At 45.1% G+C, this 26,888-nt stretch overlaps 1 protein-coding gene across 1 annotated transcript in view; it reads left to right on the forward strand.

Annotated features, from left to right (window-relative positions):
* Nucleotides 1–55: 55 nt before the first annotated feature.
* Nucleotides 56–26,888, forward strand: part of LOC120519560 (phosphatidylinositol 3,4,5-trisphosphate-dependent Rac exchanger 1 protein-like) — a 47,652-nt gene continuing 20,819 nt past the window's right edge. The window contains exons 1-7 of the mRNA XM_039742513.1: nt 56–190; nt 11,315–11,440; nt 13,126–13,134; nt 19,989–20,054; nt 23,515–23,637; nt 25,161–25,265; nt 25,583–25,684. Coding sequence (XP_039598447.1) covers nt 56–190; nt 11,315–11,440; nt 13,126–13,134; nt 19,989–20,054; nt 23,515–23,637; nt 25,161–25,265; nt 25,583–25,684 — 666 coding nt within the window. The remainder of the gene's footprint in view (nt 191–11,314; nt 11,441–13,125; nt 13,135–19,988; nt 20,055–23,514; nt 23,638–25,160; nt 25,266–25,582; nt 25,685–26,888) is intronic.

Consider the following 26,888-nt stretch of genomic DNA (forward strand, 5'->3'; position numbering starts at 1 on the left):
CTTTATTGTTTCTGGCACAGGAGCTTCAGTGCCAAAGTTTCACCTTTTTAAAGTAATGGCTGCTTCTCAGACTTTGGCTCAGTTCCTGGCACAACTTGGCTCAGCAGAGTGGATCTCGGCTTTCAGGTCCACACAAATGGAGGAGATTGTCGGCTTCAGCTCCCAAAGAGAGCGGCTCATCAGTTTTTCGGTTTGAGAGAGAGAGAGAGTCCCCCCCCAAATCTGAGTGCAGCTAGTTTTTAACAGGAGGTGTGGTCTCTTGTGATTGGATGAACGTTTCTCCCAGTTGCAAAGTCAGTGCCTGCTTGTGGGACGGTTAGTTTGTCCATCACGGTTGTCGCACATTGAATTGCAGCTGTTTTTTTCCCCTCTGAGGTTTCTGCAGGAATACTTTGGGGAAACTCTGAAGGCTTTCTTAAGAGGACGGATTATCTCATACCTTTCCCAAAAAAAAATCAATCTGAAACCAAGAAGGCATCAGAGTTAATCAGTGAAATTACCAGAACAGATCAAGAACGTGCCAGGTCTCCAAATGAGGGACTGAATAGGTAAAGACCAGCTTTGCAATCAGAACCCGACCTCTTGACAACAAAAGAAACCAAACAACTCATTTTTATATCACGACATCATTACTACAAACACGGAGAGCAGACAAACAAGATATTAGCGCAACAAATCCATAAGCAGGAAGTTTGCAATGCAATGTCAGTAATCACGAACACCGACGGAGAATCATTGGCCGTGAACATACAATGCACACGTTTACTACAAGTCCTTATACTCAGTTTAAAGAATTACAGCTCTTTGTTCTGCACTTGGTTTCCTGTGTTTGGCGTCTCGTGGTGTGAAGGGACCTTTGCAAAGATCTCATTTCAATTCCTAATTCACATTTTTGTCATCCGATGAAGTTCAGGGCCGAGATTTGTGCAAATGGCGGTTCATCATTTGGGATATGAGTTGGGGTTTGGTAAAGCTGGATTTCTGCCTCCTTATTAAGTCTGCTGTCTTAACAGACATTTGTGTGCCACTAAAGACTAGCAGAATGGGCAATGCCCACTTTAGATACAATAAGACATGTGACATATTTTAACTCTTTCAGGGCTGATGTCGACTTTTGTCAAAATTCAGGAGTAGAGGACGGTAAACGGCTGTAAACTGCAACCAAACCCACCCTTAAGTTTTAGTTTGACTCTCTTTGCTAGAAGGAAAGTTACATCACTTTGTTGATTTAACCTCGATCCTCTACGCATGCATGAGCAGCGAAGAGAAAACAGCCTCTAAAATGGCACTGACATCTGGCGAGAGACCAAAACGAATGTGCAAAGCAAAATACTCCATGGACATTTAATGAAATTTTATTGAATAGGACCCTGACTTGTCAGACTCCGTGTTTGATGCAAGTGATCTGGAGATGGAGATCAAAAACGAAAGTGAGGTACCAGCATCATCTGATTGGTCCCCAGGTGATCGTGGTGCTGAACACTTTCATGTTGCTGATGTGCCTACAGCAGTGTTCACCACCACTTATGATGACAAGAGGTACAAACCAGATTGCGTCACACTGCCACCGCCACCCACCTGCTGTGTGAAGACCGCCAGGCAGCTGGCCCACCATGCATTCTTGCTGACCATTGAGGTGCCCACAACGCAGCCACTGCTGCCAGAGATGCCCAACATGCGCCAACAGCAGCCACAGCACATAATAACTGACGTTTTATGTTGACTTACGTGTGAAACTGAGAAACTTTTTTTGGAAAGAATATTCAGCCCTCGAAGAGTTTAGATGGACTTTGTTTATATAGATGAGCGTATTTTTAGATACTCGCTGGTTAAACACGCATGCGGTGTCATTAGCTTTATGGATTTTTTTTTTTTGAAGTCGTCCACTCTTTAATTTAGAATATTAGTCTTGAAATGTACTTATGCTGTTTACTTGTTTATGTATACTCCATATTGGTGTTTATATGCACAAATATGTTTATAAACTAAACCAAAGTTTTAGTCGCAAGTTCCACTGCACGGCCCGTTTTCAAGACTCTCCACCTAACGGCTCCAGCCTCAGACCCCTGAGTGATGTCACAGGGTTCTGTGGCCGGAGCCGCCATAGAGATGTCTTCAGCTGAAAACGTAGTTGAGTTGACACTCGACACTCTCCTCATAGGTGGGACCCAGACAGAGAATAGATGCGCTTTCTCAGTGGTGGGCTACCTCATCATCCAATAAGGCACATTTTATATAGTGGATAATTACCAGTCCTAGATTAGTCGAGGGGCCGTCGGCTGCACAGAAATGAGTGGCCTCCGCTTTAGACCTGCTGCTTGCTTTCATTTCCGTCACCGTGGTTTTCAGTTTCTCCTTTTTGATAAGAGTTGCCAAGGCTGAGATCTCGAGCGAGTGTGCTGCTGAGCGGCCTTGTCCGGAGAGCAGACCACACTGACAACCTGTGGACAGAGGAGGGCGGAGAGCTTGTGGTTTTTTCTGTGTGCACGTGAGCTCGTCGCATGGATCCTGGCTTCGCTTTCTGCTGTGCAACATTGGCAGACTTCACGTTCAGTCCACTGTGACGGCCACAAAAGAGGGGAGCAGTGCTGCCAGATGCCTCTGGCTTTTGTCAGAATCATTTTCTGTACTCTCCCACCTTTGCCATAGTAATAGGACCCTTTGATATGTCAGGCCTCTGTCATGTACTGATGCCACATCTGTGACTAAAGCGTGCTTTTTGAAAGTAATGGATGCTCGTGTCTCTCCTCTCTGACCGCCCCCATAGTGATGGGGCACTTTGCAGTGCCTAGCCTGGCATGAAGTGAAGATGCTGGTGGTCCTCCTCAGAAGGAGAAAGGTATGTGGCTCCTGACTATAGGTGGTCAGGCCCAGTGTGAGCCCCTAGACCTTGGATGGGCAATGCCAGTCCTGGAGAGCCACTGAGGCTGCAGGTTTTTGTTCCAACCCAGTTTCTTAATGAGAAGTCAATTATTGCTGATGAAACCCTTACTGCTCAAGTGGCATTTTGATGCTTCATTTTAGTGGTCTTGCTTGTTAAGGGGGTCCCCAACCTTAATTGTTTATTTCAATCTTAAACAGCTGCATTCACTGTTTAATGGCTCCTTATTAGCAGTAAGATGTAAATGACAAAGCGGCCAGCAGTTCCCCATCTTGCTTGTTTCCATTTACATCTGTGTGTGTGTGTGTGTGTGTGTGTGTTCATCATGCACGGTTTGATTTAATAAAACAATAGAAAATTTGACAGACTGAAAATGATCTGTTTAAGGCTTCTAATCATTTGGATAATATCTCTGGAAAGGTAAAAATCTACGATATACAAACCTAACATTGCAGACTAACAAGCCATAAAATTAAATCAGGCCTGAAACTGGCAAGGATTGGTTTCTAATTAAGCAGTTGGGTTGGAATGAACACCCATAGCCACTGTGGCTCTCCAGGACCGACACTGCCCACCCCTGTACTTGTACACTCTGCTGGAATGACCAGTCTAAGTAGTTGTAGGCCCACCATAGACATGTGGGTTTTTATTTGGGTTTGTCATTGCTGAGAGAGGCGCGACTCTTATGCCTGTGTGGAGCATACCCACGTTCTCCTTCTGTGTGTGAAGCATGGCGGGCTGTTCACGTCTCCTTTCGTCCCAGTAGGACACCGTGGCTGCACTTTCCTAATTAGAATTAGTATTTAAACTGCACGGCTTGTGGGTGCTTTCATTCACCCAAAACAAATTTTTAATTGCGTTGTGTGGTTTCCTTTTCTGAGAACATTAATCTGTATGTTTTGTGGGCCAGAATGATTTGTACTTCTCAGTCCTTCCCTTTTACTCTCTCATTTATATCTGAACAATTTTTTTAACACAGATTATGTCGTGAAGCCTAGTTACCATTGTAAATGGAGCCAAGATAGCTGGAGAGCAGGTGGTCTCTTGGTTCCTTGCATTTAATTATTAATTATTGGCTGGTCTAGACAACTACAAAGTATTCTGATTCATAACAAGCCAGCTAACTAAAATTATGCTGAAAAAACATATTGGTTTAGCAGCAAAGGAATGGCTGGCTGAAGTGAAAACATGCAGCCATTGTTGCCCTTCATCACCCTGAGTGAGGATCCCTGTCATAGAATGACTTGCACAATCTGAAACACTATCTGATGCAGCAAAATAAATGCAAAGATAAGAAGAAGGAGACATTGCATTTATATAGCCTGAGGAGGTGGGGGGGCACAATGTGCAGCACCCACCTGGATGATGCGACAGCAGCCATTTTACTCCAGCATGCTTATCACACATTAGTTATTAGGTGGTGAAGAGTTCTCCAATTGGAGACCGAGGATGAGCGGGGAGATGGAATGTCCAGGCCGTGATGGGCAATTTAGTCAGGACATCAGGCAGCACAACATTCTTCTCCTTATAAAAGACTCCCAGAGATCTTTTATGACCACAGAGAAGTCAGGACCTCAGTTTTATGTCTCATCTGAAGGGACTCCTTCGTTTGTGCAGCACAGTGTCCCCTTCACTGCACTGGAGTATTGGGATCCACATTCAGACCACATGGAAAGCACCTCCTGATGGCCTCACCAGCACCTCTTCGAGCAGCAACCTAAGCTTTTCCGAAATGGTCAGCTATCCAAGTGCTGGACGGGCCCAAACGTACTTAACTTTAGGTGGCTTATCTTTTCTGAAGTGCAGGTGGTCTGGACGCGGGCCAGATAGATAGAATGAATTACCTTTCACAAGAGAAGGGGGTACTGGTAAAGGTGATGCCACTTTACGGAACTTCTCATTGGAGAGGATGCCATAATCAGCAACTACAGCCTAAGCATGTCATCATACTCTGCGATCCTAGTCACGTATGTCAAATTAAACAACTGTGTGACGACTTTCCTATGGAGACCCTAAAGGGATGTGAGCAAAAAAAAAAATCTTATTTCTCTTGTGAGTGGGAGATAACAAGAAGATCAGAGCGTCGTCTGTAGTCATACTGGTGTTGTACCAGTCAGTCCTGATGAAGAGAGAACTGAACTGAAAGGCAAAGCTCTCGATTTTCCAGTCAGTCTATGTCCCTGTTCACACCTGTGGTCATGAGCTTTGAGTAGTGGCTAAAAGAACGGGATTTTTGGGTATAAATGGCAGAAATGATCTTCCTTCACGGGGGAGGAGTTCAGACATTCGGGAGGAGCTCAAAGTACAGCCGCTGCTCTGCCACATTGAAGGGAGCCAGCTGAGGTGGAAATCAAATGCCTCACTGGGAAGATGCTTCAGGCATGACCAGTTGGGAGTAGACCCGTGGACATGCTGGAGAAGTTATATCTCTCAGCTGGCCTAAGAACACCTTGGTATCCCGTTGTAGAAGTTGGAGAAGATGGTAGGGAAAATGAGTGCCTGGGTATCTTTGCTCAGACTGCTGCCCTCACGACCCAGACCTGGATAAGTGGCAGAGAGTGGATGGATGGATCAAGCAACACTCAATACGCCAAAATGAGAAAACATCATCGAAAGGAGACGGTTGTGGCTGAAAGAGGAGATCGTGAGTGCAAGGTTTCATGAGCTCACAAGATCTCTTTGCGATCACACTCGATGGTGTTTCCCATAGTACGTGTCACCCTTTAGTGGCTCTGATTATTTCTGGTGGACCAGAAATAATCGTAACTATTTTATTGTGTAGACTTGAGCAAGGCCCTTAACCTGCAATTGCTCCGTCCTGAGTATGACGTTAGTCTGCATCCAGCCCTGCATGTCGGCCCTCCAACCTGCAGGGAAAAGCCTGGGGGTTGGTGGCAGAATTGGCACTCCAGCCACCATAAAAAAACCCTCCAGAATTGGCACTCCATCTCAACTAGTGTGGTGCTGAGGTGTCATCTGTCGCATGGCTGCACTCGGGTCCTAATCAGGGATCCTGAGTTGGTTCATCATATGGTGGGTGCGGCAATGCGTTGTATCGGCGTCTGCTCCTGACCTCTCTCTCTCTCTCTCTCTATCAGGAAAGTTGACATGGAATTTGTAGACATACGGTATATTTTACGCTGGGTCTTTCCCATAAAGGCATGTAGACACTCAGTCTCTTTCTTTGAAAAATTTCTTGACCTAAGAAGATCTATTAAAATCCTCTTTGTCCACCGTTCATGTTGTATTAGCACCTGGGATTGACTGGATGAGGCCCTAAAGCAAATCCATTTCTGTTCTTTCTTTCCAAAGCATGCAACATTTTCCACATGGAAGACTTTCTCATGCGCACACACAGTAATATCTCCTAAGCACATGGAAAGGTCTTGTGATCAAGAGAAATGGGATTTTTTTTTTTTGTTTTTTTTTGCTTATGTCCCATTGGGGGCTCTGTACTTTCTAGCACATTTCCACGTTTCTGAGATCTTACTGGCGCCCCATTTCCTAACAACCGATAATGCGTTTACCTCATGGACCTGGTGCCCTTGCAAAAGCTTGACACGTATGTCGAGTTCAGCTGCGATCTTGACCTGTGTTCCTTATTCATCGTTGCTACATTTATATGCATTGTACGGCTGGGTGAGCACTCATTGGTTGTCAGCTGTCACATGCACACAAGTCTCACCTCTATGCCTTAAGACAAAATCAAACCCGCTTGATTCTGTTTTGGGTTTTTTTTTCTCCTTTTGGGCGAGTTGCAGGCCGAGTATGCCAGACTAGATGACCAGCGATGACTGGAGACCCTGAGACTCGTTAGATTATGTAAATGAAGTCTGGGACTGCAAATTGCTGGAAAAGTCATCTAATTAGACATGGAATTTAAAGGAAGAGGTGCTGTTTTTTGAGGAGATGAATAGGCATTCTGGGCCTGCTCATTGCATGGGTGGTGTTTGCCCATTCTGCCCACGTCTGTGTGGATTTTCTTGTCAGGTTGTGACACATGGCCTTAAGCCTCATTGTCCTCATGTTCTGTGAAAGCGAGAAGCCTTGTTAGCAAGCTTACTAAGTTAGCTTATGTTGTGGGCTGTATGGACGTGGCCTGACAGACTGATGTTTCCTGTCTTTAGGTTTTTTGGACTTGGCGCCGAAAGAGAAAGAGCGGGCACGTGTGTAGTTCAGTCTGCTCAAAGGTCTCTGTAAGGGCACCGAGCTCTTCAACGGCCTCCCCGTCTGGAACATGTCAAACACCCGCAGGCCACAGGAACTTAGGAGGGACCCACGCCTTGTTTGCAGATTGTCAGCTCTTCTTCCTCGCCACCTGCCTGTGTTGTTGATCTGGGTGGACCTCACATGTGCACATCCTTCCTGCCGAATGTAAGCAGGGATCAGAACAGCTGCTGTTCTTGGTATGGTGGCCTCGTCTGAGCCGAGAGGTGGGGCCTCGGTGGTTAGCTCACCGTTTCTCAACGCTGACAACAACATTGTGGGTAAATTGTGAAGCTCATCTACCGTCTTGCAGCTTTCTGGACCAGCTTGACTGGCGCAGACCAAGGCCCACTTTAAATATTTCCTAGTATTAGGATGCCTCCAGTGGATTCAGAAAGTTTTCAGACCCTTCACTTTTTGTTATGTTGCAGCCTTGTGCTAAGATCTTTTAAATCCATTTTTCCTCCACATCAGGAAGCACCTGCAAGTCTGAGGTTGTGATTCTCAGCTGGAAAAGTGTAGCGTGTCCTCTCTCCATGATTTAGGTGAGGTGCTGTCTCAGCTGGAGAAGCTTGGGAATCTTGGGGTCTTGTTCACAGGTGATGGAAGAAAGGAGTGGGAGATCAGAGCAGCATCCGCAGACGTGGTGGCGTTGTACCAGTCAGTCGTGACGAAGAGCAAACTGAACCGAAAGACAAAGCTCTTGATTTAACAGTCAAACAATGTCCCCGTTTATGGTCGTGAGCTTTGGGTAGTGGGGACAAATGCATTTCTAGAAACTTCCAGCTAGTGGCTGAGAGAGCGAGACTGTGGGTACAAGTGGCAGAAATGATCTTACTTTGCAGGGTGAGGAGTTGAGACGTTCAGGAGGAGCACAAAGTACAGCCGCTGCTCTGCCACATTGAAAGGAGCCAACTGAGGTGGAAATGGAGTGCCTCGCTGGGAAGATGCTTCAGGCATGACCAACTGGGAGTAGACCCCTGGACATGCTGGAGAGGTTATATCTATTAGCTGGCCTGGGAACGCCTTGGCATCCCACTGTACAAGTTGGAGGAGGTGGTGGGGAAAATAGCAATCTAGGCATTTATTTTGAGTAAATTTGCAAATACTTTCGCTTTGTCATTCTGGAGTATTAAGTGTTGCTTGATGTGAGGGTAAAAATTAATTTTAATGATTTTAAGAGAAGGTTGCCATATAAAATGTGAAAAAAGGGAAGCGGTCTGAGTACGTTCTGAATCCACGATGTATCGTAATATCTCAACCTATGCGTGCCATTTATGGGTCAATCTAAACCTGACGCTTTCCTCTGCTGGTTCACAAAATGCTGTCCCAGCAGGCATTCTGGCAGCAGGCAGGCAGACGGAATGCAACAACATGACTTTTTCTGTGGTCATGTGACACGGTTGTGCTCCTGCTGGGTGACCTCTCCTTGTTGAGCGTTCTTAAGATGTTGGCAGCACAATTAATTCAAGATGCTGGCGGCATTAACCAGACCGAAATCCCGGGTGACGAAGCAAACCAGCAGGCGGCATATTCCCTGTTACATGCGGAAAAGAGACGTCTCCGAGAAATGATTGATTAGCACGTGTGACGTCACTTTATGGACACCTCTGGGCCGTTTCTCACGTGATTCAGGCTGTATTTTCTTCTCTTTTTTTGTTGATCATTAACATTTATGTCTGGCTTTTTTTTTTTTTCTTTAGGCAAGCCAGGGAAAGGGCTGAGGGCAACATACAGCTCTAGTGACAGATGAGTGTGAAATGCGTGGCGCGGCAATTTAGGACATCAACACAAAAGGCAGCCTGCCCTCCAGCTGACGCCGTCTGCCTTCTCATGAAGAGTAGCCGTAGTGTCAGTAGTCATGAATCAGAGGAGATCAAACTCACAGTCGACCTCTTGTACTAATTTGATAAAGTTGTATTCCTTGGTGATGTCTGGCAAGTAACACATGGGCCTGAGTGAGAGGAGGTGGTGGGAAGGGGCATCAATGTACAGTGTTGTGAAAAAGGAAGTACACCCCATGGAAACTGTTGACTTTATTTACCATATTTGGACAGACAGACATTAGATCTTCATGCAGACAGTGTCTCCAGATAAAGGTGATACACTTGAGCAAATCCCTCTATTATAAAATCAAATCTTGGAAGGAGACGAGATGTGATTTTTCTCAGAGAGACACTTGTACGTCCTGCCAGAAAGAGATGTAACCAGGCCCGGAGCTGGAAATAAAGGATAAAGAGTAGATGACAAAGTGGAACGTCGTGCAGAATTCAAAAACGTTGGTGCGGTACACATGCAGAGCAGGTTAGAGATAATGGAAGTGCGAAAAATCGAAAGTCTCATAAAAAGGATAGTAAAGATCGCATTAGCGCAAACAAACGGAAATTATTACTCGGTGAAATAACGGAACAGCAAAAAGAGATTGAATATATTGTTCGGATTTAAATTTTAAGTCGGGGACTTGTAGATCGCCTAATTCGTGTTGCCAGCGAGAATTAAGATTCCAAAAACGGCGCGATATGAAGTCCAGTGAGACGGAGACTTTTAACATGAAATTCTTTCAAGTCATGCCCTACTTACAACTATTCGTCATCTAATCCCAGTGGCGTGAATGCTTTTGGCTGACACACTTCCTGTACTCTCAGCTCTTAGAAATTTTATCAGGACAATAATTTTATACGTTCTAAATTACACGTCAACGACGAAGCGAAGAAGAAAGAGCATGGACAAACATTCAAAAAAGTTGTTTTATTTATTAAAGAGAAAAACGATATTCACTCACAGGCAGATATACGTTGCATTGTCACGATGCAAGTCCAAATACGGAATCAAAATTCAATGGGATCTTGAAGAAAAGTTAATTCCAAATATTGATTTTGCTAAAGTTTTAAAGTAAAAGTGAAAATAATGCATATGTAACAATTCCCATGAAAATAACTCTAATAATCTCTTTAAATTATATATCCGGTAAACCAAAAATCCATCATCTGTACTTCTGTTTGCTTTTCACAAGAGAGTTACTTAATGAATTTAGATCGGATTTTTTCTGTCATTTGCTTGGATATTCCGATTGATTTTGTGACTTCTGTCATCGTGCTAAGTATCATAGTTTGCTTGCAGTACCGATGTGTTTATGCAAATCCAACAGAGTGGCAGTGGGCCGGTGGGAGGGGGCGGGGCCTCCTCACTCGCGCTCCAGCCTCGGGGTGTGTCTTACATCTGCTTAGCTAGCGCACAATAAGACTACCTAACAAATTTAGATCTGGATTTTTTCTATAATTTGCTTGAACATGCTGTTGATTTTGCGACCTCTCTGATTGTGCTAAGTATCATTGTTCGCTTGCGGTACCGATTTATTTGCGCAAGTCCGAGAGACACGTGTTGGGCCGAGGCCCTCCTCACTCGTGCACCAGCCTCGGGGAGTACCTTCCCTCCACTTAGCTAGCATACGAGAGAACTACTTAACGGATTTAGAGCAGGTTTTTTTTTTTTTCTTCTTTATAATTTGCTTGAACATTCCGGTTGATTTCGTGACTTTTCTCATCGTGCCAAGAATCATAGTTCACTTGCAGGACCGATATATTTGCGCTAATCTGAGACGGAGGCTACGGGCCGAGGGGAGGGGGAAGCGTGATGTCAGGAGTGGGGAGCCGGGCAGGGACCTCCTCTCTGTGCTGTTTCATTTTTATGTGGCCGTTGCCTTAGGGGACGGCTATTTCTATACATAAAATTCACATGTTGTATTGTGACGCCCTGGACATTGATAGTCATAGCCGAAGATGGACTAGGGTGAGTGAGGACGTTGATAATGATCCAAAGCTCACTAGCAAATCCACCGAGGAGTGGCTGAAACGGATGAAATGGAAGGTTATGGACTGACATGAGTCAAAGCCCTGATTTGAGACCCATTGACCTGTTGAAACGGGCGAGACGTGCAAGAAAACCCGCAGACATCTTGCAGCTTGAAGGGATTTTGTTTAGAGGAGCAGTGAAATATTTCGCCGAATCGAGATGTAGAGGACAGGCAGATATGGAAAAAGATGATGCCGAAAGAAGATGATGTCGGAGACTGGAGGGAAGTTACACAAAATATCTAAATGATGTCATTTATGCCGTGCCAGCTCGTAATGTCAGAGGGGGGGAGGGGGGGGTTTGGTTACGTCCCCCTTCAGTGCACCAATTACATCTATTGTTGATAGGCCAGTTTTCCTTGTCTGTGTTTTGAAGTGTATCACCGTCTTCCGTAGGCACTGCTTGCGTGAAGGTCTACTGTTTGGCCTGTCCAGATATGTGGAAGAAGCCAACAACTTCCACGGGGTGTCCTTACTTCTTCACATGACCGTAACTCTGATTGTAGGTCCATGTAATTTCTTTTTATAGTAGATATTGATTTTCTACTTTATTCCAATTTTGGAGTATTTTTTTAGTTGACCAGTAGGGGGGCATCACTTTTGAATCGAATACCCGAAATCAATTAATTTGGATAAAAATGAATGGAATTTTTAGAAATAATTAAACATTAGGGACAGAGAGGACAATATTTATTAGGTTTTAATAATTTTTTTACACATTTTATAGAAATGGGTGTATATACCTTTTAAAAATTATAATTACAGTATATCAATGGAGCAAGTGTACCCATGCGCAGGCCTTCGGGCCTTTATCCCCTACCCTAAACCTGAGAAATATTACAGTTGAGCCTTTTCAACCACCGTGATTGCTTTCACGTGGACAACGGGTGATTGTTGTGTTTTTTTTTTTACCCTGACCGATTAGCGAGGACTCTTCTTCCTGCTTCACGTCAGTTCCAGGCTGCAGTTTCGACAGGAGGAACTAAATAATTGTAGAAATTAAAAAAAAAACGAAATGGGGAAATGGAATAGGAAGCTCATATTATGCAAATGTGGCAATTTCAGAAATGCTTTGGATAAGCACAACTGGCCCGACTTCTGGATTTTGCAAAAGTGCTTACTGGTGACAATTTTTTTGCTTTTTTTTTTTTTTTCTCTCGAATTTGTGGATGAAAGATTTGGGAAATCATGAGACAAAGTCAAGAAGCTTACGTTGCTTCTGTGCCAAGTTCATCCTTCCCTTAAGTGCCCTCTGGTGTGGGAGCCTGATGGTAACCTATGAAGTCTGCCTGCCTGATTTTTTTGTGTGACTTGGGGGGTGAGGAGGATCGTGCTTTAGCGGCAGAGGGCGCCATAGCAGCTTCCCGAATCAGCGGGCGTCTGGGAATTTGTCATCTCTGCTGATGACTGACAAGTGTGTGGGGCCACAGAGCTCCGGTCAAAGAGGAAACTGGCCCAAGACCTGTGATAAGAAACACAATTGGGTGCCTTGTTTCAGAATGAAACGTCTCCGCCGTCCCCCATTTAGTGGCTTCCTGAATTGATGGTCTGTTAGTGCTCCGGCGATGAGGCTGGATTTAATGTGTGCCCGTTTTTAACATTTGGCATTGTCGCCTTAGACTCGTACCTTCTGATTACCAAAAGACAAAGTGACATCCACAGGGTCATTTTTCTTGATAGCCATTCAGACCATCACATGTTCTGTTTTTTTTTTTAAGCTGGAAGTCATAGGAGCTTGGGTGGGTCCAAAGCCAGTAGCCTGCTCAATATCTTGTGAATGAAATGCTTCCTCTATCTCACACTGGCCAGCTCATCGCCTTTCCTGTCTGCAAATCCTCATCTCATTGCTGAGATTTCTCTTTCAGATTAATGGCCCTCAAGTCTCTCGGCTTGTTCACCGACTTCAGTTCATCCTCCAGAACCTAATAGGAAAGTCGGAGACTGCTGGCTGTCGGTTCTTCCACTTGTAAGTGTGTGTACGTGAACACGCCTCGGCCGCTGCTCTGAAACATCCCTATATAGACTGTGCTAATCATCCTGGTGCATGTGCAGTCACGACGCTGCAGAACATTATTGGCTGGTAGGGCAGCCTCTCCCACCTGACACGACGAGACCATGCCATCGGCCTTCAGAAGCATCTGGCTGTGGTCCACACCTGAGAGCGCAAGATTACGTGCTGCCTTCTAGGACAGGCAGGTAAACTGGATTATGTAGAGCAGAGTTTCTTAAAGCAGGGGTCCCCAACTCCGGTCCTGGAGGGCCGCAGTGGCTGCAGATTTTCATGCTAACCCTTTTCTTAATTAGTGGTCTGTTTTTGCTGCTAATTAACTTTAATTGAATGAAGACTCAGACCCCTTAATTGTTTCTGTTTCCTTAATTAGCTGTCAAACAATAATAAGATACAATGAGCCAAAACAACTGGTGTCCATCATACAATATCTGAAAAGAAAAAAGGAATGTTGATCTGCTCAGGCCCCCCAGTGCTCTTAGAAAGAAGAACATCACCAATTTTGGAAATGTCTGCTAATTTACCACGAGAGCAGCAACAAGCCATGGAATTCAAGAACGAGTTTAATTCACAGCAAGACTCGGCGCTTAAGCAACTGGTTGGAGTTTGAGGCCCTGACTTAGGTGGTCTTCTGTTGGCCCACTCACTTCACATTTCATTTCTGTTTAAGGAAAGAAATGAAGCAATTCAGAGGAACCAATCTTAAAAAACAAGTCAGTTTTAATGAAAGAAAAAGGAGTTAATTAGCAGCAAAAAGTGGTCATCAATTAAGAAAAAGGGTTAAAATGAAAACCTGCAGCCACAGTGGCCCTCCAGGACCAGAGCTGGGGACCCCTGCTTATGGATCGTGGGTTGGCTGGCATTGGGTTGCAAATTGGTGCAGGTCACCGTTGTATTTATCCATTGTCTGTCTGTAATGCTGTCTGCTTTTCATGAGAGAACTACAGGGTGAGGCAGAAAGGACGGACGTTTTGTACAAAATCACAAAATAGTCAATTTTTTCTTACAAAGAAATTTATTGAAAGATTTGAGTTCATATCGAAATAGCATTTGACAATTTGTAGGAATGGAAATGCAGGTCTAAATGCAAAGTACGCCTTACCGAACGATTACTGAGGCCAAGTTCGGAAGAATGCTTCCGAGCGGATCGACTTGGACTGCACAGCAGGGCTAGTCGTACGCTTTCCACATTTTTAGGGGTACGTGCCGTCCGTGTAGCCCCCGGCTGTCTTTTGTTCATTAGTGTACCTCGTGTATGAAGTGCTTTAACCCAACGTAGGAGAGTGTTACGAGCCGGAACAGCTTTATTTCTGTGGATATTGAAATGACAACGAAACTCACGCTGAACTGCGGTAATAGATTGGTTGTTCCTGACGAAACAGTCGTACGCGATAACGCGGCGTTCTATCGTCCACGGCTCCATGGCTTCAACTAAAAAGATAATAAAAAAAATGCTAAGACTTTGCGAACCTAACGCCACCTACCGCACATCTGTCACTCCACCTAGTGGCGAGTTCCAGCCATTTCAAAGACGTCCGTCCTTTCTGCCTCACCCTGTACTTTTTTTTCTGTCATTTGCTTGAACATTCCTGTTGATTTTGTGAGCATCATAGTTGGCTTTCGGTACCGATTTATTTGCGGAAATCCAAGAGACACTCAGCAGGCCGAGGCCCTCTGGAATGGGCAGCGTTATGGTTTGCAGAGGGTGCTGCTGGTGGGTTGCCGCTGGTTGATTAAGCAATCCACATTGCTAGGATTTTGGACTTCCAGGTAGAAAGACCATAGGCATTCCATATTGACAATAACATCTCCTGCAAACCTAACAGTGAGCACTGGAGCCCCCCAGGGATGTGTGTTCAGCCCACTTTTGCTCATGACTGTACTGCGACATACAGCTGTAACGCCATGGCCAGGTTTGCTGCTGATGACGTGACTGCCAGACGGGCTGCTTCTTCCCACAGGCCAGGCAGATACTGAAGGCTCCTGGGGCCTCCTCTATAAAACTTTGCCTGGATTTGAGTTAAAAAAAAAAAAAAATCAGATTTATATTTTCTGTGAAATGTAACTTGTAAATTTGTGTACGTGAACACGCCCCGATGGACACTCTGGAACCTCCATATCTACACTGTTGTAATCAGCCTCATGCATATGCAGTCACAACGCTGCAGAACGTTATTGGCTGGTAGAGCAGCCTCTCCCACCTGACAGTACATCGAGACCCCGCCTCCTGCTTTCAAATGTAACAGGCTGTGGTCCACAGCTGAGAGCCCACGATCACGTGTGGCAGCTTGTAACGCCGTTGGGAGTTCTCGGAGGCTTCTTGGTGGCCTCACTCGCACATCATCTTCAACTTTTGGGGGACACCATTCGTTTGCAGACTTAACAGCTCATTTCTTCACGATTGATTTTAATTTTCAGTGAAACCGAAATGTTTCCCCTTCCATGAAGGTCTGCGATGTGCCCTGTGATCACGGTGGTGTCTGAGTTGTTCAGTTTGTCATTTTAAACGGTGGGGCGGAGGGTGGAGATCGAGGAACAAGTATGTGTCATTGCCCCAAACGTCACGGAGGGTGCTGTATTTCCTTTGTTTTTTTTTTGGTTTGCTGCAACAGAATGGCAAACACGCTTCAAGAGCTCCAGTGGGTCGATTTTGTTTTGACCCTCGTTGAACGACTTGAATATCCCAGCATCCTGAATAAGAACTTCATGTTGAGCCTAATGGACGTGAGGGCGAATGCTGACAGGCCACACTTTGTTTGGCGTGTCCCCTTCCTGTCACCAAGCGACTGCCTCTGTTGATGCCTGTAACTTAACATGGCAGGCTGCACTCTACACGTCTTTTTTTTTTTTTTAAAAGCTCCTTCTCTGTTCATTGCACGGCTTCCGGCAAGTGTTACTGAGGAGGCTAAAGATGAAACGTGACAGCCTTTCATTAGCTGCACCTCCAAATGCTGATGCTTAACATATGGCGTGTGCCAGGTCCATCTGCTGGAAGACTGGCATCTTCTTGATCTTGCCTTTTATTGTGTGAACACTTAAGACTGGGCTGAGGCTTTATAATTAAGTGGTGGGCACCAATGCAAGCTTTTTGTTTTTGTCTATGAGGTGTGACCACTAAGGGGTGTAGCAGCAGTCCTGGGTTCAAATACACGATCTTCTTTCTTTTTTTACCCTCACCATTCTTTAAATTCTCTTCTATCTACCCCTATCTTTTGGAGGATTTTGAAAGCTAAAGGTTACCTCTTAGGAATCCAAAACATCTGTATGGGTCCCTCCATGATCTCTGCACAGCCGAATGTGCCGCCAGGTTCTCCTGCTCATGTTCTGCAACATTTGCGGGGTGACTTTCTGGAACGCTGCGCGAACCGCATGTTTCAGATGATCACGTGTGGTGGGTTATGCTCAGTTTCCCCAGAAAAAACGCACGTTTTGATTGCAGGAGCTGCGATAAATCGTGCACTCGTCAGAGAACATAACCTTTTCCTTCTCAGCATTTGTTGGAAATTGGTGCAGCATCAGATCACAAGCTTCCTGACGTCTGTCCAAGTCAGAATCTGATAACTCGTTAAAGTGCAATGGACGCCAACATTTCATTTGCAAGTCCTGTGTGATGTGTTTTCGCATTGTCGCATTTTCCGCTGTTCCCAACTCAGCAGCTCGTTTACGAGTGGATTTCATTGGGGATCGTTGGACAGGCTCTGCCACATCTGCACACATTTCGTGCCTTGTGGATGGTCTTCCACTTCGCAGCTCGGACCCTGCCCGCAATAGCCGCCTTCTCCCACTGCAGCAACGTCCTCTTTGTCGGCGATCCCTTCCCAAAATGCACAACAAAGTCATCCATGACATTTTTGATCGATTTCCCAGTAACGGGCCACTCATTAACCCACACAGTGGCCACCAAGCGCTCCTCGATCGTGAAAACACTTGTCACCCATCGCTTTGTCTTGGAACGACCGCCACGTTGTTGCGATTTCTTGAGCGGCATCAGGTGGCAGCACCAGACGGGATGTCGGAAACACACCTCGAAATACCGGGAAGACTTGGGCTGATGTCCAGAGGAACCAAATTGTCATGGTCATTCCTGTAAATGCTCCTAAAGATCGGCACCCTGTACAATAACACAATGACTAAAATGGATCTCATTCCTCCTCATCCACACTGCTCCCGACTCTGACATGACTTAAGAGAGGTGGTGTCCAATAAATCCAATAAATGATGATAAAATGATAGGCTCCGACCCCAGTTGTATTCCCTCAAGTCCCATGGGTAGGACCCGGGAGTCACAATGGGGGGTAATAAGGTGGCATGGGCAGACGACACAGGATGACCTCTTGGCCTCTGCCACGTTACACTAAGGCCAGACTCTGTGGTACCCACTAGAGCAGTGATGCCCAAACTCGACCCGGAGGAGCCCCTGTGGCTACAGCTTTTTATTCCAGCCAAATTCACAATTAGTGATAATAACTGATCTCATTTATTTCAATGGTCTTTTTTCCCCTTCTCTTATTCTGACCTTTAGAAAAACCCAGCAGTATGATTTTTACATTTATAAGACATTTAGAATTATTTCTACATTTGCTTTAAAAGCTTGCTTCTCGTTTGTTGTTGTCCCATTGTTTTATTTTTTTTGTGCAGTTTGCACCCTTCATTGTATCCTAATAATAATTTAAAAGAAACGGATCTGACGACCAGGAAAACAACACTGAGTGATGAAAGGCTGCAATAACTTTAGCGTCAGACCCACTAATTAGTAGATAATCAATTAAACAATCAGAACACCTGGAAAAGCAGAATGAAAATCAGGCTGAAAATTGTTAAAATGTTTAAAAAAAAAAAATAAACCTATCCCCTTATAAGTGCTTAGTACATTTTAATAAAAATGTACCATGTGCGAGACATGGACGCTATCCCTGTGTCTCTTTGGAGAATCCTTGGGTCCCGCTGGTTTGACTTTGTGTTGCTCATGGAGTCCTGAATGAGGCACATGACCTGCTTTGTGAGGGAGCGTCAGTTACAGCACTACTGCCATGTGCCGCATTTCCCTGAGGGGGATCAGCTCACGCATTTCCCTGAGGGGGATCAGCTCATAAGATCCTCATTGTTGGGGACCCGAGTGGCTGGACAAGGCCAAGGGGTCACCCACGTAACACCTGGCTGCGGCAGATAGAGGGTGGGACTGGACCGCGTTTCTGCCTGGGGGGTTGCCAACCGGGATCCCGAGGAGTTTCGCCGTGTAGTGGGTCAGGTGACGTGCTGTACCATTGCCTGCTCCCCAACTTGACTTGACTTGAAAGTTAGTTTTCTTATTTCTCCATTGACTCCAAAACACAGAAACTGGGAAATACCGTAACAGCTCACTTAATTGGGCTAGGAGTCCAATTAGAAACATAAGTTGGTTGGAACAAAAACCTGCAGCCACAGGGGGTCCCTTGGACTGAGTTTGGAAAGCCCTAGTCTAGAGCATGGGTGGGCAATGTCGGTCCTGGAGGGCCTCAGTGGCTATGGGTTTTCATTCCAACACAACTGCTTAATTAGAAACCAGATCCTTGCCGATCTTGCAGCTTATTTAGTTTTATAGCTTGTTAGTCTGCAATGTTAAGTTCTTATAGATTTTTTTCCTTTCCAAGGATATCATCCAAATGATTTGAAGCCTAAAACAGATCATTGTCAGTCTGTCACATTTTTCTATTACATGTTTTAATAAATCAAACACACACAGATGTAAATGGAAACAAACTGGATGGAGAACTGCTGGTTGCTTTGTCATTTACAACTTATTTAAGGAGCCATTAAAACCGTGAATGCAGCTGTTTAAGATTGAAATAAGCAATTGAGGGTGGGGAACCTTGACAAGCGAGACCACTAAAATGAAGCTTCAAAATGTCACTTAACCAATAGGGGCTTCATCAGCAGTAACTGACTTATCATTAAGAAACAAAAACCTGCAGCCACTGCGGCTCTCTGGGACCGACATTGCCCACCCCTGGTCTAGAGGGTGCAGTGAGTGGGTTTTGTGTGCGCCGATCCTGGCAGCTTGGATTTCAGTTATGCGGGTATTAAATAAAAGTTGTGCTGATGGCAGGTGAGTGATAAAGGGTAGCTGAGTGTATAACACAAATAGCATTAGTGCTTAAAGGTAGGAGGTGAATATGCCGCTCTTGAATTCAAAGCCATGAATAATGGCGTATTGCTTAGTTTGAGGTTTCTCCCTGTGATCATCCTTTCCGTAAAATATATAAATATATATAAAATATTAAAGTGCATGTATGTGTGTTCCAGCATCACATCGGAACGGCTGGTAAAGGCTGCAGTATTTTACCATTGACTTTTGTTTTTTAGGATTCTTTAGGGGCTTAGAGTGGCTTTTGTTCTGTAGGTTATGGTGACTAGTGATGATGATGATGGGGGTGGTGTTGTGGAAGGTTGAAAGGAAGCTGATGAAGGCACGGGCCGGAAGCTGTTCTATTTGAAAGGCTCCATTTCTCTTGCTGATGTTCGCTTTAAGACGGCTTTTGACCAAACTAAAACATCCTTTTATTGTGCAGCGATTGCCTTCCTGTTTGCTGCGAGGGGCAACACACACTCAGCTCTGTGAAATCCGCTGCTGATGCCGGCTGCTTATGCCGGCAGCTGAGCCAGCTTGAGAACGGGGGTCTGTCCCACGTTTCTCGTCTCTCTGTTATGTGCAGATTCAGATGCATGCGTGCTCTTATATCACCCTCACATATCCACGACTGTCTTTTGTTTTAATTCTGTCCTCTGTTTTTAAATGTCACACTGTGTTGTCAGCCATGCAGTAATGAAGCAAATGAAAAGTAATACATTTTGGGGGCTGCCTCGGTGAGGCCTTGGCTCATTTTAAGGAATGTCAGTGGGCTGCACCTTCCAGTTGGTATAATGGGACAGAAACATGTCATGGAAATAAGCCATTGGGTTGAGTGTGGGGTCTTTGTGGTGCACCTGGCAAGCAAGAGGAGAGGTCACTGATGGGAAACACTGTCACTTACACTCTCTCTCTGTCTGTCTTTCTTTTTTACAGGCTTTCCTCTGCCGGATTCGCCAGACCCCCGCTGACCAGCAGTGCCTGTCTGAGGACAATGTTAAGGTAAGATGCTACGGGCCATGATTTGGAGCTTTGCAGTGGTCTGCAACATTCTACAGCACATTTTCATAGTGCGTGTGTGTATATATAGATGTAAATATATATAGATGGAGCTCACAGTGCTTTACAAGATGTCAACAACAACATTTATTTATATAGCACATTTTCATACAAAAGAATGTAGCTCAAAGTGCTTTACATAATGAAGAATAGAAAAATAAAAGACACAGTAAGAAAATAAAACAAGTCAACATTAATTAACATAGAATAAGAGTAAGGTCCAATGGCCAGGGGGGACAGAAAAAAACAAAAAAAACTCCAGACGGCCGGAGAAAAAATAAAATCTGCAGGGATTCCAGGCCATGAGACTGCCCAGTCCCCTCTGGGCAATCTACCTAACATAAATGAAACAGTCCTCTTTGTATTTATAGTTTTTACGGAAGGACTTGATGATGATGATGATGATCACGTGGACTTCTGGCTTTTAGTTCATCAATGCTGGGGCATCATGGTGCTTTGAGTAGGTTGGTGGTGGCGCAGGCCGCCACCACAGAGAAACCGGAAAAAGAAACAAGAGAGTCAAAGAAGTAGTTACGTGCAAAGAAAATAAAATTAAATTACATACAGTAATGCATAAATAGTATGCAAAAAATCAATAATGAACAGTAACATAGGATACATAATTAAGACAAACAGAGTCCTTAAATATATAATTTTATTAAGTTTTTTGGCATCCTGCCTCGTAGTAAGGAGATCAGGGTTCACATCCCGGGTCCTCCCTGAGTGGATTTCGCATGTTGTCCCCGTGTCTGTATGAGTTTCCTCCCACAGTCCTAAAACATGCTGATTAGCTGAATTGCCGTCGTTGAATTGGCCTTTGTGTGTCCGTTCGACCTGAGATGGACTGGCGCCCTCTGCAGGGTTTCTTCCTTCCTTGCACCCAATGCTAGCTGGGATAGGCTCCAGCAACTGCCATCATGGCCCTGCTCAGGACTAAACAGGTTAGAAAATGACTGACTGACTAAATGAGAGCCTCTTGATAAGGTCAGATTGCCCAGATGGACAGAAAAAAAATTTTAAAAACTCCAATTAAGCTGGAGGTACAAAACAAAAACAATCTGTAGGGGGTTCCAAGGCCATCCAAACCCCCACCAGGCGTTCTGCAGTCGTCCTTTGCTGTTTTGTTTTCTAAGGCTTTGTCTTAGAGGATTGGACACAGGGGCCTCATGGCAGGGTGGGTTATTCGCTTTCATTCAAACATCCCCGGTGACTGCACAGGACTTTGATCAGGTGATGGTGGTGGTATGGAAAACCACCAAAGAAGAATTGGAAAAGAAAACCGAGAAAAGTAAACTGAGTTGCCTTTAATTCCATTGACATTTCGGTGGTCCCGTGGCATGGCTAGTGTGTTAGATCTATCTAGTGTGGGGTGTGTGGAGAGTGTTATGGTTAAGGTATTGAGTCCTGGATACACGATGTCAGCATGTGACTTGGGAGTTGGGGTCATCTGGTGAATCCACAAAACTGCTTTTTCTGTTCCGTTCAGTTTATTTTTGTATGGTGGTCTTTTAGATATCTATGCAAAAGGGCGAAGGTCCAATCCTTTAGAGTCCTGGTGCTTCCTGTCTTGCTATATGGTTGAGAAACATGGACGCTATCCAGCGACCTGAAACGAAGACTGGACTCCTTCATGTGTGTCTCTCTGGAAAATCCATGGGTACCGCTGGTTTGACTTTGTGTTGCTCCCGAATGAGGCACATGACATGTATTGTGAGGGAGCATCAGTTACGGCATTACGGCCATGTGGCGCGATTCCCCGAGGGTGATCCGGCTCATAAGATCCTCATTGTTGGGGACCCGAGTGGTGGACCTGGCCAAGGGGTCACCCACGTAACACCTGGCTGCGGCAGATAGAGGGTCATTTCCAGAGAGTGGGACTAGATCACGTGTCTGCCTGGGGGGATGCCAAACAGGATCCTGAGCTGTATTGTTGTGTAGTGGGTGCGGCAATGTGCTGTACCAGTGCATGCTCCCCAACTTGACTTGGTGGTCTTTTACTGAGTGCAGGTGCAGAGCGCCATGACAAAGACACAAATACCAACTTTACAAATCCCTACTTCCCGTAATGAAAAACGCATACAGATTTTGGACACCCGCAGACAAACCCCGTATAACTGAACATAAAGACGAGTTATAAACACATTGGAAAGGGCAAAAAGACGTCTTAATAGACGCGAGTCTCAAAGTGACTGCTCCAAGACCGTGACACTTCTGGTTAAATACAGGCCTGGCAGGAAGTGGCGGGTCCGGAGGGATAGACACTGGAAGTGACATCTGAGGTGGTAGGGCTGTCAATCATCCGGTCTGTGGAGGGCGGAAGGGAAGAGGCATTCCATGAAAATGTCCTTCACCAGAGCCTTTACTCTGTCCCAAAGGTGCACGTGTGTGACATTACATAATGACCACCCAAAAAAAGGCACAGATTTGTTTAAGCAGACAAGAAATAAAATACAGGGTGGCCCATATTTATGTATATGATTGAAAAGGTGTTATTGTCAGGAAACTAGCAATGTTATTATCAAGTAACATAATATAACATGAACATTAGGAACCTGAAATGTTTTTTCATCCCCTGTTCTCCATGGTGTGGTCCACGAGAAGCAACGTTGTCACAGGCTGCTCGGCACGTCTGTACTGGTATCCTCTGAAATTCTTCTGTGACAGCTGCACGTAGCTCAGCCACATTGTCGATGTGATGTCGATACACCTTGTCTTTTAGGTAACCCCACAGGAAAAGGTCTGGTGGGGTAAACTCAGGAGGCCGAGCTGGCCATTCCACAGGCCCGCATCGGCCGATCCAGCGTTGAAGGAATGTTTCGTTCAACTACTGTCGCACTGGTACAGCGTAGTGTGGTGGTGCCCATCTTGCTGCCACCACATATCAGGAATGTCCAGTCATCGTTACTGTCATTCTCAGGCTACATAGTGATGCCATTTTTGATACTTTTCGCGCAGTAGTTTAAATGCTACAGCCTGTGAAACGTCATATACATAAATACGGGCCACTCTGTAATTCAAAAGAGATTAATGTAAATGGAACCCATTGTTGAACCACAGCCAGTTGACAACGTAGTAGAGGAAAACAAAATCTCAATTCAGCAGCATCCCTGGAGAAAGTGTAACTTCTGAAGGGTCCACAGTCAGTCACAGTTCTGGAAACCTTGGGCCTAGTAGAGTGTGTGTGTGTGTGTGTGTGTGTGTGAGTGTGTGTGTGTGCTGGGCCATCTAATCTGATGACCGAATCTTTCCATGCTTTGACTCCAAGGCTCTTGGGATCTCCAATGTCTTTCCATGAGTAGGAGAACCGCTTGGACGTAGAGCAGTTGGCACCAAGTGCCACCACAGGAGGACACAGTGAGTTGTTCATATCCTGATTATCGCTGTTCTTATTTTTCTTTTCCAGATTCTCTTTTCTAACATTGAGGACATCCTGGAAGTTCACAAGGAGGTGCTGTCGGTGCTTAACTGTAGTCTGCAGCCCGAGCCACATGCCAACCATTCCTTGGGCCACGTATTCCTAAAGTTTGTAAGTAGGCCATCTGTGCCTTAACTTCTTCTTGTCTAGTTTCTGCAGGTCTCTTGTAGTTTCTGGGTTAAAGTGTTTGAGTGACCTTCCAAAGACCGGGATGAGCCCCACGTCTATTACTTTTCACTTCTTCACAGATACATTATCCCTTCTAATCCTAGATGTTTGTGCCGAGAATTGTCTGCGCTGCACTTGCGTCTTTCTGGTGCTATCACAATTAGTGCCTTTTGGAGCCCGTGTTTCTGTTGTCATTGGTGTCACTTTCTCTCTCTAAAGCTGTCCTTCTAGAGCAGTCGTGGACCAAAGCACAAAGAGGGTCAAATATAAGAAGGATCTAGCTGCAGACCTCTGGAAGCCATGCTATTCCAGACCTCCACTGAACTGCCAATCAAAAACTGCATGTTTATGTTGGAGGATTTACAGTACACAGCGGAAACCCTGAGAAGGTTCTGGTTGTGGCACACAAAACTATACAACCAGAGAGATAGAGTCCTACTACATGACTCCTGATGAAGATGACCCTCCCACAACCGTAATCTTTACAATAGTCTTAATATATTTAATGAGAACGAAGAGCAAGGTACACCTTGAGATGGGCATGTTGAAAATGACGCGACTGCCTGAGTGTATCGCATAACATCACTGACTGCTAAACATCGACAGATGTGTGTAATCTCATTGGATCTTCAATGGAGTGGACTGCTGGAGGATTGCTGCTAGACTCTTGGACATTTCTGGAAAGGTCTAGCTGTAGACCTCCAGTCTTCTTCAACTTAGAACTCCGTAAAGGGCCTGGCTGCAGTACTACACAACACTAACAAGCTACTTCCGTAATTGTATAAGACTCGATTGCTGTTAATACGTCCGAGTAAGGAAGCCATCTCGCAACAGTAAACGTAACCATAGTGTAAAGGCGATTTATGAGAATGACTCACGGGGGTATACCTTGAAATAGATGTGTTGGCAGCTAAAACATTATTGGAAATGTGGAACTGAATTGGCATGTCAGTGAAGTAGAGCTGTGGAGGTCTTCAGCTTGACTCTGTTATTTCTTCAGGGTGGTGTCTTCGGTATCCACTTCATACGCTCACGTATTGTAGAATCTATGAACTTCTTAATGCATGCGGTCAAATTACCATTTTAATAAAGAGCTTTTTCACGTTGGGGTGTAAACACAACTCGCTTTTCATAATAAGGAGATGGTGACAGTGACTGGGTGGTAGAGCCCTGAGTGACAGCCAGTGGCACTGATGGGGTAGCTAAAGTATCCTGAAGCTGTGCTGTCTGGTGGTGACGGCCTGTGCGCCTCCTGATTTCTTGCCGATGACTGGTTGTGCGCACTTCGTCTTGTTTCGAACAGCTGTCAGCTTTGCCAGTTAAAGGGTCCTATCCACCCCTTGCTCTTTGTTGGGAAGGTTGATCAGTGTCCTTCAAGCCACTTAATGTGTCAGCTAGGCTGTCAATCGCTATGCTGCTTTTTAATCTGACATCTTACTCAATTTATATTTTCTTCTTAATTCCAGAAAGAACGATTTTGTGTTTATGAGGAATACTGCAGCAATCATGAGAAAGCACTGAGGCTGCTGATGGAGCTGAATAAGATCCCAAATGTCAGAACTTTCCTACTGGTGAGTTGCTCCTGCCACCTCCACCAGGCATCTCTGTGAGAATGATGGTGTCAATCATGTCGTGAGTAGTGGAGGACGGGGAGACGTTTTTTACTTAACCGTGAAATGACACGTGTCTTTCGATCAGGTTGAGTGACTCACTTTCTGCTGACGGTGGCCTGTGAGGAATCGTGTAGTTGAATTTCATGGTGTTGTGCTCCTACCTCGAGGCAATGCCGCACCAGCTTGCCTGAACCTCTCAGGAGAAAAAGCATTAATATGACTGATGAGCAGTGTTTTGATGTACAATAATGTTCTATGTCTTGCTGTTCCTACAGCACTGCATGCTGCTTGGGGGGAAGAAGACCACTGACGTTCCTTTAGAGGGCTATCTGCTATCCCCAATCCAGAGAATCTGCAAATACCCTCTTCTACTTAAGGTAAGCACCGCATTGCATTTACCCAAGCCAGTTAGATCAAACTACGTGGTAACTAATTCCATGTGTCTATGGTTCTCTGTGTAAAGAAAAACTTCTTCATGTTAGTGCCAATTTTTCCCTTAACAAGTTTCCAACTATGTCTTCTTGATGAATTCATTTTACAGTCGCAGTCTCAAGCCACTGGACTAATTCCCTTCATACTTTTCAATCAGGTCTCCTCTTTATCTAATTTTTCTTAAACTGTAAAGGCTCAGCTCTTTTAATTTTTCCTTATAACTCATCCCCTGTAGCCCTGGACTCATCCCTGTTGCTCTTCTCTGAACCTTTTCTTGTGCTGCTTTGTTCTTTTTGTAACCTGGAGACCAAAACTGCACCCAGTATTCCAGATGAGACCTCACCAGTTTGTTATAAAGCTTGAGCAGAACCTCCCTGGAGTTGTACTCCGCACATCAACGCGCTATATAACCTGACATTCTGTTAGCCTTTCTTAATGGCTTCTGCAAGTTGATAGGTTTGAGTTCACTACGATTCCTAAATCTTTCTCATAAGGTGGACTTTTGATTTTCAGACCTCCCATTCTGTATTCAAACCTTACATTTTTACTTGCTATGTGTAGTCCAGTTCACCAGCAGACAATGTGCATTATGGGTCAGCCTGCCCTGCTGAAGATTCTCTTGCCAGCCCATACTGGGCTCTGATACCCATGGTTTCAGATGCTATGCCAGCTAGCTGAAGGGGTCAAAGGGAAGCTACTACCATTTCGGGTAAAAAGAGTCAAGATAAAGTCTATCATGAGCTTTCCATAATTCTTTTGGAGTCCTCAACCCTCCTTCTCACCCCAGAGAAGGTCCTCGCTTCATCTGGATGTTTTTTTTTCCATTTTCTGGGATGTTGGTTGACCGTGTATTCTTAAGACTCATTCTTAATTGTGAATTATTTTACCGATGATGAGCTTGTCCATGCCATGACCTTATTGCCCCTTCAATGTAACCAAGAGCAGAGTAGATTTGTGTACCTTTCTGGCTGCCCAGTGAAGGCTGGGTGGTCTTGGGCTGATGGACCGTCTGGCCTTCTGATCAGTTCAGGCATCAGTCCTGCTTCATCTCTCCGCACCTTTCTGCCTGCCCAGTAAAGGTTGGGTGGTCTTGCGCTGATGCACCACCTGACCATCTTGATCAGTCCTGCCTCACCTTTGTGCGCTTTT

The sequence above is a fragment of the Polypterus senegalus genome, unplaced genomic scaffold (assembly GCF_016835505.1).
Source record: "Polypterus senegalus isolate Bchr_013 unplaced genomic scaffold, ASM1683550v1 scaffold_2908, whole genome shotgun sequence".
Lineage (NCBI taxonomy): Eukaryota > Metazoa > Chordata > Cladistia > Polypteriformes > Polypteridae > Polypterus > Polypterus senegalus.